General features: G+C 39.9%; 2 protein-coding genes across 2 annotated transcripts; both read left to right on the top strand.

The window, feature by feature from the left end:
- The first annotated feature begins 2,735 nt into the window (after nt 1-2,735).
- Nucleotides 2,736-10,206, top strand: LOC121812710 (secretory phospholipase A2 receptor-like). The gene is made up of 5 exons (XM_042215526.1): nt 2,736-3,163; nt 3,573-3,899; nt 4,119-4,210; nt 8,773-8,866; nt 9,002-10,206. The coding sequence occupies exons 1-5, from the start codon at nt 2,923-2,925 to the stop codon at nt 9,007-9,009; spliced, it is 762 nt and encodes a 253-aa protein (XP_042071460.1). The 5' UTR covers nt 2,736-2,922; the 3' UTR covers nt 9,010-10,206.
- Nucleotides 10,207-10,864: 658 nt separating this feature from the next.
- On the top strand, nt 10,865-12,407 carry LOC106632755 (the record flags this gene model as incomplete). The annotated part of the gene is given in 4 exon segments (XM_042215527.1): nt 10,865-11,013; nt 11,271-11,306; nt 11,574-11,840; nt 12,129-12,407. Coding segments are annotated over 4 exon segments (619 nt in total), but the record flags the coding sequence as incomplete, so codon positions are not given.
- Between the last annotated feature and the right edge of the window lie 2,721 nt (nt 12,408-15,128).

Below are 15,128 nucleotides of genomic sequence, written 5' to 3' on the forward strand. Positions count from 1 at the left end.
AATTAAGGAAGAAAAACAAAGAAAAGGCTGAGGTCCACCAAATGTCAAAAGAACTGGGCTGAAAATCAGTGGGAATGGCTCTGATGACACGATGAATACAAATTTGACATTGTTGGAGATCTTGTTAAAATTGATGAATTATGAACAGAAAAGGACCGTCAGTTTGATCCACCATGAAATAACATTTGGAAAACATCTGACTTCTTAGTTGTTATTTATCCACATTGTTTTTATTTTATTTGCTAGATTTCCATTTATGTTTACATGTTTCAGTAGATTACTGCAACTGTTTCCCATTTTCTTAGCAAAATATTAAGAAATGAGGGATGGCTCATGACCTGTGCACAGTACTGTACTTAAAAAGTAAAATATTTAATATCAGAAGAAAAACAACTCACCTTTTGACTTTGTGCAGCAATACAACAAGAACAGGAGGAACATGAAAACGATCATTAGTCTAAAGATCATCAGAACAACAAATGAAGAGCTTACAGGATCAAGCACATCTGTTGTAAAAAAAACAAAACATTAACTGCTACCATCTTGAAACTTTTCCTCAGAATGAAAAGTTCTCTACAGTCTTTAACACACCTGAGTGAAATACTTCAGTTTGACATCACTCAGGCCAATCTTTGTTACATTCAGAATCTAGTTCTAGTCCCGCTCCTTATCCACTGCATTATATTACTGTAAAATGCCATCGTCCTTGTGAACAGAAGCATTTTTAAAGCTGCTATTTTAGTGTTTAGTGTTTATAAGCACAGTGTAAGCACAAAGGGGTGAAATATCAGCTTCCTTTTGTTCTTTGCAAAACTGACACTAACTTTCTCCCTTCACACTCCCACTCAGTGTCTTCTCCAGGATCTCACATCTGATTATTATCTTGACTAGTCTGCATATTTGAGGCCAAATGTGTTGCAATATCTCAAAAACTGTGAATTACTGATCCAGGCATAAAACTGAAAATAAAAAACGTTTCTACATTTTGTCTTTCTATGACACTCACTGATGAAAAGCTCACCATTTTCATCAATGATGAGTGGATCACTGTACTCTGTGTAGTAGACTGGGTGTCCTCTTCCTCCTCTGCACCTGTAGAGTCCTTCCTGTGAGACACTGATTTGTCCTTCTGAAGGGAACTGCATCTGCATCTGAACAGCATCTTGTGTGGTCAGAGGTTCAGATGAGTTTACATCTCTGTACCAGTAGTATTTCCATCCAGATGATGAGTTCACTGAGCAGCTAAGGGTCACACTGCCCCCTACTGGAATGTCTCTCACATCAATAGTTATTTGGGCCTTTGGGTGATCTGCTGTTGAGTTTAAACAAAGACAGAAAGAAAATAGATATTACACCACACACAGGCCAGGATTACACTACCCTGATGTTATGTGCCTTCATTTTGCATTTTTCTTTACCAGTAGGCCGCCATTGTTATTTACTTCTCAATGCACTCTGGGTAACCTTTCCAGTTTGAACCAGAGCAACCCGAGAGAGAGAATGAAAATAGTCAACTGCACTTAGTTTAGATGAAGATGAAAACAATCCGTCACACGAGGACAAGAGAGTGAGGGAAAATTACTGGTGTCTATGCGGCTACTGCTTGCCAATGACAACGGCGACTGAGAAGGTTTGTTGTAAAGCACCAAAACTTTTTGAAGCCGTATGTCTTAATCCAGATGTTCTTTGGGCAGCGCTTGTTAGCCTCCATGACCAGTATCCGGTCTTTAAGAAAGGGGACCAGAGGGTGTGTTCCAACTACAGGGGAATCACACTCCTCAGCCTCTCTGGGAAAGTCTATGTCAGGGTGCTGGAGAGGAGAGTCTGCCTGTTAGTTTTTTCAAATACATTTTTATATTTTTTGAGCAATGATAAACCCAGCTGGATTTTACTAAAATTGAGGAGATTTTTTGGTGATTGTAATGACAGTGCATTAATACATTGTCATACTTAAAGGGAAAACTAAAAGTAGACAAAAGTAGTAAGATCAGCTTAATCTAATAATTTCCAGTTTTTTGTTTTGTTTTTGTTTTTCAAGCCAAGAGGACACGGTTGGGTTTCGAGCCATATCTGAACTGAATTCTTGGCCAGATCTGTTTCTGACTGAATATTCCCGAGACCTACTGGATTGACGTGTTTATCAGAATCAGAATCAGAATACTTTATTGATCCCTGGGTGGGAGGTGTTATCCAACATTGTCTTTATCTTGGACAGCATCCGCCTCTCCGACACCACCTTGAGGGAGTCCAGCTCCATCCCCACAACATTGCTGGCCTTACGGATTAGTTTATTAAGTCTGTTGGCATCTGCGACCCTCAGCCTGCTCCCCCAGCATGCAACAGCATAGAGGATCGCACTGGCCACAACAGACTCATAGAAAATCCTGAGCATTTTCTGGCAGATGTTGAAGGACCTCAGTCGCCTCAAAAAATAGAGACGACTCTGGCCCTTCCTGTAAAGTGCTGTGGTGTTTTTAGCCCAGTCCAGTTTATTGTCAATGTGTACTCCAAGGTATTTATAGTCCTCAGATTTGCCAACCAATTAATATTTTAAAGTTGCAGACTTTTTTCATCTCTTAAAACCAGCTTGTTTCTTAAATTCCTTATTTCATGTTTCTTGATTTCACGAGACAGATAATTTATTGGAACAAACTCACTGAATAAAACAGTTATGAGATGGGAAACAAAATATATTTTTGGTTGGTAGGTTTAACTTGAGTAATCAGATGTGTATTTATGCATGAGAAAGTTGATGCTCTTTGGTGATGCAGTTTGTCTGTTTTTAATTGAAGAAAGAAAGGCTAATCTGCTGGGTTTTTTTAAGTGCTTCAGCAGTATCACTTCATCAATAAATCCCTGACCTGGTATGAGGCTCAGAGCTTCTGCAGATTAAAGTACACCGACTTAGCAACTATAAATAACATGGATGATGAAAACCAGCTGATCAACACACTGGACGTGACATCGTCATGGATTGGACTTTACAATGGACAGACCAACAGGTGGCTTTGGTCTGATGGCAGCGGTGTAACGAGCTTCACCCAATGGAGCCCTGGTGAACCAAGCAACTCTGGAGGGGTTGAGGCATGTGGACAGATGTATGATAACGGCCTCTGGAATGACGCTCAGTGTGGATTAGCCATGGCTTATGTGTGTTATGAAAGTGAGTAAATGACACAGTGATCTTTAAAGCAAATGTAAACTGATGCAATTACATACAGTGATTAAGTTGAAATAAAACCTTCAGGATTTTGATATGAATTATTTAATGGTGAAGATAAATATAAATTTATATTTCTTATATCTAAAACAAAGAAAGAAAAATCATTAGCTGGGTAGCACACAAAATGATAGCCCAGGTGTGATTCTTTTAAATGTGTGCACATATATGAATCAATACACAATAACAATGGTTTAAGGCATTTTTTTTAATATTAGTTTTTTGTCACTAGCCACACTATGGCCCTCCTAAATGTAAACCTGGCTCTAAAAATCTTACCCGATTTCTACTTTTCTTGGAAGAAAAAAGATGTCTAACTTCCTTTTATTCCTCTCTCCTTGTATGTTTTTAGTTCAGCAGGATGGCAGCAAGAAGTATGTGGTTTACACACAGGGACAAACCTGGCCAAACAGTCAAGATCTGTGCAGGCAGAAGCACACTGATCTGGCATGTGTGCATACAGCACAGGAAAATTTAGCGATTGCTGCAGTTACAAACGCAGTGTGGTTCGGTCTGTTTAAAGATTCCTGGTACTGGTCAGATGGAACAAAGACCTCCTTCAGGTACTGGAAAAGAGGCGGAAGTTATAGTGGAAACTGTGTTTCTGTGGAAGGATCACAGCAGGGACGCTGGGTACCAGCTGACTGTAACCAGAAAGCAACATTCATGTGTCAAGGAGGTAAGTTCCTGAAATACACAAGCAATAAGTCATTTCTTGGAAAAAGTGTGATGTCAAAACTCGGATAGAAAAATAATAATATTCATAATAAGGATCGCAATCAACACAACGCTCAGATGAACCAAAACAACTTTCTTCTTCCTTTCCTGGATGTAAGAGCATTCATCAAGACAGTCTAAATAATGGCTGAGATTATATTTCTGGGTTTGTATTCTGCAGGTCTCAAGCTAAAGAAGATGGTCATAAAGATGAAGGTGCAGTCTGATGTGGATCTCACTGACTCTACTACTTCCAGCCTATTCCTACAGAAGGTACAAACATAGCTTCAAGGGTCCACCAGGGGAAACTGGTTATACTGCAAGAGTTCATAAAATTACAGTAAACAGAACATCAACCAAAAACTACCTACAGAAAAAAATAATACCAGTATGCAAAAGTCTTGAGTAGAGTCAAAAATATAAAAAGAGTAATATTTTCAGTGAAGCACATCTGAAGCACTTTGTTATTTATGACATCATGAACTCATCCCTGAGGTCTTGTCAATTCTATTTTTATACATAATACATTATGGTCTGTGTGCATTTGTTTTTAAAAGTAATAGAAACTAAATAAATAAATATTAAATTCAACACTTAAGTATCTCCTCAAAGTCCAACTGATGATTTAAAAATGGTTTAATTATTATAGTTATCTTAATGTTACACAGAGAGGTATGAAGCTGTGTGCTAAATCTGGAGAGTATGTCAAACAAATACTCATTTATGTATTTGTATTTGGCAGAAGACAGTCACTCAGCAGAATGGTACAGTAGAAAAAAATAAAATAAAATAATAAAAAATAAATAGAAAAATAGTAAGAGCAAAATATTAATAAGATGTAGTAAAAGAAAAAAGAGATTTTCAATTAACTGACTATATATATATGTATGTATAAATATATGTACACATTAAATAAAGAAAATAATATAGTTATATTATATTAATATATATATATATAAAGTATATATATGTATGTGTGTATATATAAATATATGTACACACTAGTGATTAAGTAAAGAAAATCTTAAATAGGAATGTGTGGGAAGGGCAGATGTGCACTTTTTTTGTGGAGTGGAGTGACCAGTGCAGATTATACAGAGTACTTGTGAAGCTGCAGGGTAGCTTCTGTGTTGTGTGTGTTTAAGTGTTGTGGTTGAGGTGTCGTATGGCTTGATGGTAGAAACTGTTTTTAAGTCTTGTAGTCCGAGCAGACAGACTCCTGTAACGTCTGCCAGATGGTAACAAGGAGAACAGCTGATGTGCTGGGTGGCTGTGGTCCTTGATGATGCTGTGTGCTTTACGGAGGCATCGCTGGAGATAAATGTCCTGAATGGCAGGAAGCCTCGTGCCAGTGATGTGCTCTGCTGCCTTCACCACCCTCTGTAGTGATTTACGGCTGCTGGCAGAGCAGCTTCCGTACCAAACTGTGATGCAGCTCGTCAGCAAGCTCTCAATTGCACACCTGTAAAAATTTGAGGTGATGTTGGCGTTCATGCCAAACTTCCTCAGCCTCCTCAGGAAGTAAAGCCGCTGGCGAGCTTTCCTGATAGCAGTGTCTGTGTGAAGGGTCCAGGAGAAGTCCTCAGTGATGTTGACTCCAAGGAATTTGAAGCTGCTGACCCTTTCGACCTTGACACTGTTGATGGGTGTCAAGGACCAAGCAGTAAAGCATAAAGGACACAGGTGGTTTTAATTCAAAAAACGGGTTTTATTGACCCAAAAATATATTTAACAAAGCCAAAACTTAAACAGGCAGACCAATAAAAGAGGTCAACTCAATAGACTAAACTAAAGCCTCAAACAAACATATGACAAACTGACCTGCTGAAATGACACACAGGGGAACTTAAATACCAGTTTAGCTAAACCAAATGACACACACGGGCAGTGCTTTAAGTGGCCCAAAAGAGGTGCCGGTACTCTATTTTTTTTCCGCCTCCCCTGAGGTAACAACAACTATATTGAATGGGTTTTATATACAACAGTCAACAGACAACCTTATACAAAATAATAAATCATTTTATTAGTTTGTGGATTTGCTTGAGCTAGAAAGAGCTACTGAACATAAATAAAATGTGCAAAAAGGTATTGAAATTTTTTTTTTAACAAAATGTACATAAAATAAATTATAAACTAATTTGTATTTTGCTCTCTCTTGAGTCCCTGCTGGTATCAGCAGCAGCACTTGTAAAGTGTACCTGCAGAGCTTGGTAGTTCTCCCATACTGCTTTCACTGTTCTCTCACTTGAAGCAACCCAACGCACTGATAAAACACGGCCTATCACAAGGAGACGTTGTCCAACATTGTGAGCACTCTCGGTTAACTCCCTTTGGTTTTTTGGTGATGCATGGTAGAGGGAGTAAAGCTGATCTAAGAATATTTTAAAGTGGTTGATTCCTCCTACCTCCTTCAAAACATCACAAACTGCCAGTTCCAGTCTGTGATTGGAACAATGCCAGACAAACAGGTAAGGGAATTTGGAACAAAGCTGCGCAGCAACTCCTGCTTTCCTCCCAAGCATCACTGAGGCTCCATCACAAGCAAATGCCAACAAATGTTCCTGTAGGTAGTGAGGGTCAAAGCCATTATTATGAAGACATCCTAACAGTGCTTCAGTGATGTCCTTTGCTGTGGTCCCCTGCAGCTCAATCAGTTCAAAAAATATTGTGTCTGGATTTTCACTGGAAATAGCTGACCGCAGGCACACGACAAGCACAGACTTTCCACTTATTGTAGTGGATTCATCAATGAGCACACACAATTTTCTTTCATTCATCACTATGTCATTGACTACCTTCTTTTTCATTTCAGCTGCAATGTGATCCAGTATATTTGCACATGAGTTATTAGAGTGCAAAACTCTGCCCATCTTGACACCATTTAAGACTTGCAACTGGACATCTATTGGCATGTCTGTAAAGGGACGCCCATGCTTGCCAATCTTATAAGCTGTTCTAAACACATTGCAAGTTGAAGCGTAGTCAGCCTTTCTCATATCTTCAATGTGTTTTTGCATTGTATTTTGTGTTGCCTTCTCTTTTATTTCAACTGCTTTCTTGTGATAAATTGAGTCTCTGTGCTCTTTTATTTTCTTTCGTAGTGAGTTTTGTTGTGCAGCCTTGTCCCTTCCAAAAGACGAGATTAAGCACCCACTCCACTCCTGCGACACTCTCTGCCCTTGCTGCATGTCCACGCGAGCACAAACTTGACTACACACACTACAACCCAACTTTTGATTTCTGCTGATCAGCCACTTGTAATTTGTGGAGAAATACCGGACTTGTGCTTGGGACCAACATTCTGGCCACTCATGCTCGCTAACGCGGCTGTTGTCATCGGTAGAAATGGTGTCATTCTCGTCCTCGTCGTCGCAAAAAGTGCCGTCGTCCGCGGCTGCGGCACTAGTGCAGCTTTCATTAGCTTGCGTCTGACCTGCAGCGATATCATTCTGGCTTGGTGGGGTGTCAGCCAGCGAGTCCTCTGATTCTGACCTTGTTCTTTTACTACTCAGAGTCTGAAGCCAGGAGAGCATATTAAGTGTTCATTGTTTTTGTATTTTAACCGAGCAGCTGTTTGCGCGTTTTACACACCCTCTCCGGACCACGTTGAGTTGTTGACATGACAACGGCAAAAGCGACGCATGCGCTTTTCACTTGTAAAACACATTGGTGTATGGGTAATGTAGTCTCTGCTCTCGGTGGGACGAATTAGGAAGCGTGCTTGTGAAGGGCGCTCTGAAAAGCGGCAGCGCAGCCAAACGATTATAACAGATGTGCAAATGAGAGTACCGGTACGCTAAAAGCACGTTCTGGGCGCATGGAGAGGTGGCGGTACTCTCAAGAGCTATATTTAGAAGTGGCGGTACTGAGTACCGGCGCGTACCGGCCCACTTAAAGCACTGACACGGGGGAAAACAAGATGGCTGCCATATAACCAACTAATACAAAACAATTAAACAAACATGAAACACCCCCCAGGCAATGAAGCATGTGGTGCAATCCAATTAGGCTGTCAGTGGTACTTCAGGTCTCCCAGCCCTTTGCCACACCTTTTGCCAGACAGGAGGAGAAGCCAACCCCCAGGTAACTCAAACAAAGAAAGATGTATTAATATAACATAAAACAGAACTTTGACCTTGCAAGGTTAATATGTGTGCACGCCATATAAACATTGGAAGGTGTGATGGAAAAATAAATACATTTAATAAAGAAACAATAAGTAGACTATTTTAAAGTAGTGACTGTAAATTAAACTAAAGTGAATCAACGGGTGGTGAGGTGTGGAGCTTACCATGTGTGGCATGCCATCACAATGTGGATGGGCTGGTGTTCCCTGACTGGTTGTTTCCCGTAGTCCACTATCATTTCTCTAGTTTTGCTGATGTTGAGAGTCTGGTTATTTTCCAGACACCACTCGTACAGCGCCATCACCTCCTCTCTATAGGCCGTCTCATCATTGTCTGTAATGAGGCCTATGATGGTTGTGTCATCCGCAAACTTGATGATGATGTTGGACTCGTGTTTAGGAACAGGGAATATAGGAGGGGGCTAAGCACACAACCCTGTGGCGTACCTGTGTTTAGGATGAGTGGTGAGGAGGTGTGCTTACCAACTCTCACCACCTGGGGCCTGTTTGTGAGGAAGTTTAGAATCCATCTGCAGATCGGTGTTCCCAGCCCAAGGTCGACGAGCTTCGTGGCAAGTTTTGAGGGGATGATGGTGTTAAATGCCGAGCTGTAGTCGATGAAGAGCATCCTTGCATATGTATTCCCTTTCTCCAGGTGAGTGAGAGTGGTGTCAAACAATTCTTTTCTTTGATGGTATTTTTCTTTTAGTTGGAAACAATCCTGAGAGATCAAGGGGTGACTGATGTCCAACTTAAATATGAACGTGTATTTCAACCTCAGTTGAAGACCACTGAGAACACGGGTACGAGAGGCCTCCGTACAGGGAGCATCTATCATGCTAACCTTAATTTGAAACATACCAATCATTTTGTGCAAAGTAATTTAGTAAAAGAACAAACAAACAATCAGTGAAAAGGTTTTTTTCCTCTCTTTACAGGATGCTGAGTGCAGAAGTGCCAATGTCGTTTTACTGCAACATTAGTGGTTATAGTGGTTTGTAGAGCTGATGGATGGAAACAGATGATTTAAAGATTGTTGCGTTCCCCAGCAAATTTATTTACCCTATACTTGTGTAGTTCATAACAGCTGATGTATATTCTAACCTAAGTTATTAAGTGAATTAAACTTTTACTTACTTTAAGAGTGTAATTAAAACAGTAGATCTTGTCCTCATTTTCCCCCTAAGGTTTTTGGTCATAATATTGTAACTATGGGTGGGAAGAAGAACCTATGCAACATAACATTAAATATTGTAATAATATAAACTCAAAATCAAAGTGCTTATAATAGATGCAAATCACTTTCAAGCTTTGAAAACTTTGCATTACAGTGCTTTGGACATGGCATCTAAGTGCTTTATTTTGAAAAGACTTTCAATTTTTAAAAAACAATTGTGTGAAGAAAATTTTTTTTCTGCTTCTTTCAGTCAGTAGAAAAAAAAACATATTTATAGCTGCAACCAGACTGCTCCATTACTTTGTAGTGACTCTCATGTTTTCATTTGGTCACCATATTGTTATACGATAGCCATCTCTCCTAATCTGTGTTTATGGAGGCATGTGTTCTGTCTACAATAAAATAACTCTCTGAATGTTGAACCTTCTTATCCAGTGTTTTTCTGTTGTATTTATCCCCCCTTGCCTCACAGCACAGGTCTGAGAGAGATCATTTTTAAAACTAACAGTCTGAGATCACCCGGACAGGTAAATCTCAGCCACGATAAAACCTTTCCAATAACTCTGGTAAGATGTTCTAGTCTATCCCAAAAAAAATACAGTCATCCACAGTGGCTTCATGTGTCTGGCCCGTCGGTGTGTGGGAGCTGAGTCTTCAGTCCTGCAGAGAATACATGCAGGAAGAGGTGGAACTTCATTTTTATGGGCACACAATCGGCCAATCACATGCAAAGACTGAGATCACACCATTATGTGAAAGAAGGGCAGACGTTCTGAAGACGGTGGTACAGGCCAGGTATGCAGAGAGATGGGGAGCTGCATTTAAATGCAAGCGTGTCAGAAAAAGTAACAAGTGAACACATAAAATGAGCAGCATCTGACTACATTTCACTGATGTTGGAGACTGCAAAGCTGAATGCAGGATTTATAAAATTAGGAGATGGATAATGTGATACGCATTTTTATTTTTTAGCCATTTTCCATTGTGGAGAATAAAAGGTTTCAAACTTTTCCAGGCTTTAAACCTCATACGTTCTCCCTATTAGCAGTGAATGCATAAAAACAAGGCTTTTATGAAAACACTGAATAAAAAATTTCTTCTTGAAAAAGACTAAATGATGTGTGCATGTAGCACAGAGGTATTGCTCGTGTCTGAGCGCATAAATGAGTCACTGGCCTGAATGTGGCATGAAGCCATTTATAATTCTTACTCAATTTGATCTGCTGCTCACCACAAATAAGCAAGTAGAAAAAAGTAGAAATTTTGGACTTTTATTTATATTTTCACAGGTTTTACACTTTTTCCTACTGATAAAAACCTCCCGTATGATCATTCATACTACACAAAGTAATTATGAAATAAACAATTAACTTGTAGAACCAAAATGTTCCCGGTATTTGAGGCAAGAGGGAGTATGTTATGTTATGTGAAGGTGCAGCCAGAGCTCTGTTCTTGTTGTGTTTCTGGGTGTAAAATAAAGGACTTCACATTTAACTTTAACTTGTGATCTCCTCATAAAAAAATCTGCCTAACATGTCTCTGCAGCAGCAGGAGACAATAAACATGTGACAGTATGTTGTGGTCAGATCTTGTTGCTTTGTCTGTGTAAAAGGAAACACTTATAAAAAGTGTTTGTGGTCTTCACAGCTCTTTGGTATCTGCTGTGCTGCTGCTTCACTCTCTCTCTTTACAGAAAGTTGTAGAAGTTTTCAGACGTGTCACTGCTGGATGTGAGGATGGGAGCCACTTTGCTCTGTGAGCTGGGCCTATTCTGTGAGTACATCACTGACTCCTATTGTTTGATTCATACTGATCCATAAACATGTTTTAGTAAGAAGAACAGAGCATCAGTCATTTGTACCATTTCAGGTCATGTGATCAGAGGACTCTCATGTTTGTTACCAACATGGTTGTTTGTAGACTGGATTAGATTTTAGTGCACTGACTCAGATCAGAGTGGAGCTGGTTTAGTTTATCTAACAAAGGTTTGTTTAGTTTGATAATGTCTGAAGTCTCTGTCTTTATTGTAGTGCTCTGTACACTCCTCTGCACTGGACACACTCAAGGTGACTGAACAGTTTTCACTTTATTTTATTGACTTCTTTTTATTCATTTAGTAAAGATTCATCTCAATCTACTGCATCAGTTTTAAGCACTTTCTGGTTTTGCTCATTTTTGCAACACATTTATAATTTTTATGAACATGTTGCTTCTTGACTAAATAAAATAGAAGAATTTTGAAGATTTTCCTGCAAGTAGCAGGTTTTATGACATTAACACATGCTTCTTTTTTTTAAATGTATAGATCTGTTTTTCTTTAATTTTTATAACAGCAGATAAACCCAGGGCCACACTGACAGCAGGAACAACAATCATACCAGTAGGGGGCAGTGTGACACTGACCTGCTCTGTGCAGAGCTCTGATGGATGGAAATATGAGTGGTTCAGACGAACCCAAACAACCTCTGAAGTTCAAATCAGAGATCAACAAAACAGAGATATCAGAGTATCTCAAGGAGGAATCTACAGCTGCAGAGGAACAAGAGGAAACCCAGTTTACTACACTGATAGAAGTGATGATGTCACCATTGAGAAAACCAGTGAGTTCAGTCATTTAGTTTGAAATATACATTCACTCATGATTATCAAACATACAATGTGAAGTTTTCTGTGTTGATTTCATGTTTCTGTTTGTATCTCAACTGTTAATATGTGTGAACAGTTTCCATTAAAGTTGTTGTAAAAATGTCACCATTGAGATAACCTGTGAGTTCAGTAATTTAGTTTGAAATATACATTCACTCATGATTATCAAACATACAATGTGAAGTTTTCTGTGTTGATTTCATGTTTCTGTTTGTATCTCAACTGTTAATATGTGTAAACAGTTTCCAATAAAGTTGTTGTAAAACAACGACCCAACTGGCCTCAGATATTCAGAGGTGAGACGATCACTCTGACATGTGAGGTGCAGGAAGGAGGTGAAACCACTGAGTGGGAGTATGAATGGAGAGGACCCAGGACACCCACACAGTGGACACACAATAATGATGTGACATTCAGAGTTTCTGAGTCCAGCAGTGGAGACTACATGTGTAAGAGTCGACGCAGAGATGACTCATATTCTTCAACAGAGTGGAGTGAAGCCTTCACATTGTCAGCATCAAGTAAGTCATGTTTGTTGTGTGAGCCCAGGATGAATTCAATGGTCTACAAAGGATGTTACATTGTTACATACAAAGAGCTACAGCTGATAGTAGCTCATTGTTGGCAGTTTGTCACCACTTTGTCTCCTGAACCTTCAGCTGGTATAGGGACAGCAATGCTGACCTGCTGCTCCATAACCTGAGGACCATAATGATATAAATAATGATAAAAAATGTTTTTTGTAAGCAGGTGTCACGATCCTGGGTCTTATGACCCAGTGTTTTGAGTTTTAGTTCATTTTGATGTTCATAGTGTATGTTTAAGCTTATTAGGTTTCCTATGTTCATTTGCTTATTAGCTCCCCCTTGTGTTTTCAACCCCTGTGAAGTCTCCCTTGCCCTTCATGTGTTTCATGTCTGTTGTCTTATGTTGTCATGTCTGCCTCTCATGTTTCCTGTTTTATTTTGAAGAAATCTCGTGTTTTTTATATTATGGATTATGTTTTGAGTCCTTTGTTGTACTGTTTCTTGTTTCCCTAGATTTCAGTTATGGTTATCATAGGTTTAGTTCTTTGGCTTTGTAATATGGCTTCCCTGTGTTCAATGTTGTGTCTACTGTGACCTCTTTGTACCATGTTTCTGGTCCCTATAGTCTGTCTTCTCAGTTGCTGTTAAGTTTGCATGTTTAGAGTTCAGTCAGTGTGTTTCCTGTTTTACTTTGAAGGTCCATGTCTCATGTGAGTGTTTCTAGTTTTGCTTCCCTTGTCTCGTCCAGCCTGATTACTCCCAGCTGTGCTCTCCTTCTGTGTCTCATTCCCTCGTTATCCCTCTGTGTATTTAAGCCCTGTGTTTCTCTTTGTCAGTGTTGTAGTCTCCCTCATGCTGTGTGTGATTCTCCCCGTGTCTCCTGGTATACTTTATGATTAGCTTTCCCAGTTTAGTTTTGTATTGCCTGTGTTCTATTTTTCCAGCAATTAAAGCTGTGCTTTTGAGTTCAAGTTCTGTCCCCGTGAGTTTGCGTTTGGGTCCTCTCCTGCCTGCCACACAGCCGAAACATGACACAAGGCAGATTTGGTTTGTGTGTGTGCATGTGTGTGTATACATGTTTAGACATCTTTGTAAGGACAAAAAATTGATATGCTACTATATTTGTGGGGACCAAGAGTCCATTGTGGGGACAAAATGCTCGTCCCTGCAAGTTTGAAGGTATTTTTAAGACTCAAAATGTGGTTTTAGTGTCAGGGTTACAATTAGGTTATGGTTAGGTTTAGGCTAAGGGTCAAGGTTAGGGATTAATTTTTAATGGTTAGGGTTAGGGTAAGGGGTTAGGGCAAACATGTCAATGAAGGTCCTCACTAAGACAGCTGAACGAGCGTGTGTGTTTGTGTGTCTTGTGTAAATGTTGTAAGGTAAAAAAAAAAGTGTAATGTGATCTGCAGGAAGTTACAGCGAGATGAGCAGGATTTTTTTTTCCTCTTACAGGAAGGCAAGTGTTGATTTCTTCTCATGATGCAGGACGAAGTTGTCTAGCCAAAGTAAACTGTTGCAGTCTATAAATGAAAAAAAGCATCAAAATGAAACTATGTAAAAGGCATTACAGCTATGTATTAGAGGAATAAGTAGGGATGGGTATCGTTTAGGTTTTATCCGATACCGGTGCCAAATCGGTACTTTTGAAACGGTGCCGGTGCTCAAACCGGTGCTTAAAGAATGGAGAACACAAAATTGGTCCAAAAACCTCTCATGTTCAGCTGTTTTTTTGTAAAAAGATAACAATGTTAGCCTTTTCTGCAGCTATGGGGCATATATGGTATCACTCTTGGCTGGAAGCAGTGCTTAAACAATGGAAAAAACACAAACTTTGTCCAAAAACCTCTCATGTTTAACTGTTTCCCTCTTTTTCTTTGGTCATTTTAGCCTTTTTGGCCAGGGTGAAGGGAGTATCTGCCATCAAACAAGAAGACAGCCGCATGTAGCTATGATGATGTTTGCTAGTTCACCTTACATGCATTAATGTAATAACGTGGTTAGCCTACTCAACGTAAATTACACACGAACAACATTAAGCTACTCACGCAGAGAAGAACGGCTGCTGCTGCCATCATCATCCTCATCATTTCTGCTACACTGGCAGGGCTAGGGGCCAGGACTCTCCTCTTCGGGTTTTTGGGGGATGTTGCTAACTCCGGGTCCGATAACAGGCAACCCACAGTAGATGTGCTCGGTGTGAGGTCTCGCAGCAAGCTATCAAATACGGCGCATTTCTGGGCTTTTAAAAAAAACGCTATGCGTCGCCAGGTGTTTCATCGGATTTGAGGTGTTACCTCCTTTGACAGTATCACAGTATCAGCTTAAAGCACTTGTTGCTGCTGAGTTTGCATATTTTGCTGTGAAGTACAGCCAGACTTTTGACCGCTTCGCCTTGGACATTTTTAATCTGTAGCTCTGCTCTAACAGAACGTACGTACCTGGCCCCGCCTACTATCCTGGGAAACGTAAAATGATTGGCTAGAAGTGTATCACAGCTCAGGAAAAAAAAGCACCGAAATGTGCGCTGCTTTTCGGTCTGGTTACTACCGTTTATGTCAGAACCGGTGCCATCATGGCACCGGACACCAGTATCCATCCCTAGGAATAAGTGTGTGAGAGGGAATGACATCAGTGTTAACAGTTTGGGCCATTGCACTATGTTGCATATACTCACACTGTTACAATTTGGTAATTGGAGGAGGAAGACCAGAG

The sequence above is a fragment of the Haplochromis burtoni genome, unplaced genomic scaffold (assembly GCF_018398535.1).
Source record: "Haplochromis burtoni strain Fernald_Lab_line unplaced genomic scaffold, NCSU_Asbu1 Contig_744, whole genome shotgun sequence".
Lineage (NCBI taxonomy): Eukaryota > Metazoa > Chordata > Actinopteri > Cichliformes > Cichlidae > Haplochromis > Haplochromis burtoni.

Coding starts and splice junctions, on each gene's coding strand:
- LOC121812710 (XM_042215526.1), top strand. CDS start 2,923: ATGGATGATGAAAACCAGCTGATCAACACACTGGACGTGACATCGTCA. Junction 3,164..3,572: donor GGCTTATGTGTGTTATGAAA/GTGAGTAAATGA, acceptor GTATGTTTTTAG/TTCAGCAGGATGGCAGCAAG. Junction 4,211..8,772: donor CCAGCCTATTCCTACAGAAG/GTACAAACATAG, acceptor TTTTTCTTTTAG/TTGGAAACAATCCTGAGAGA.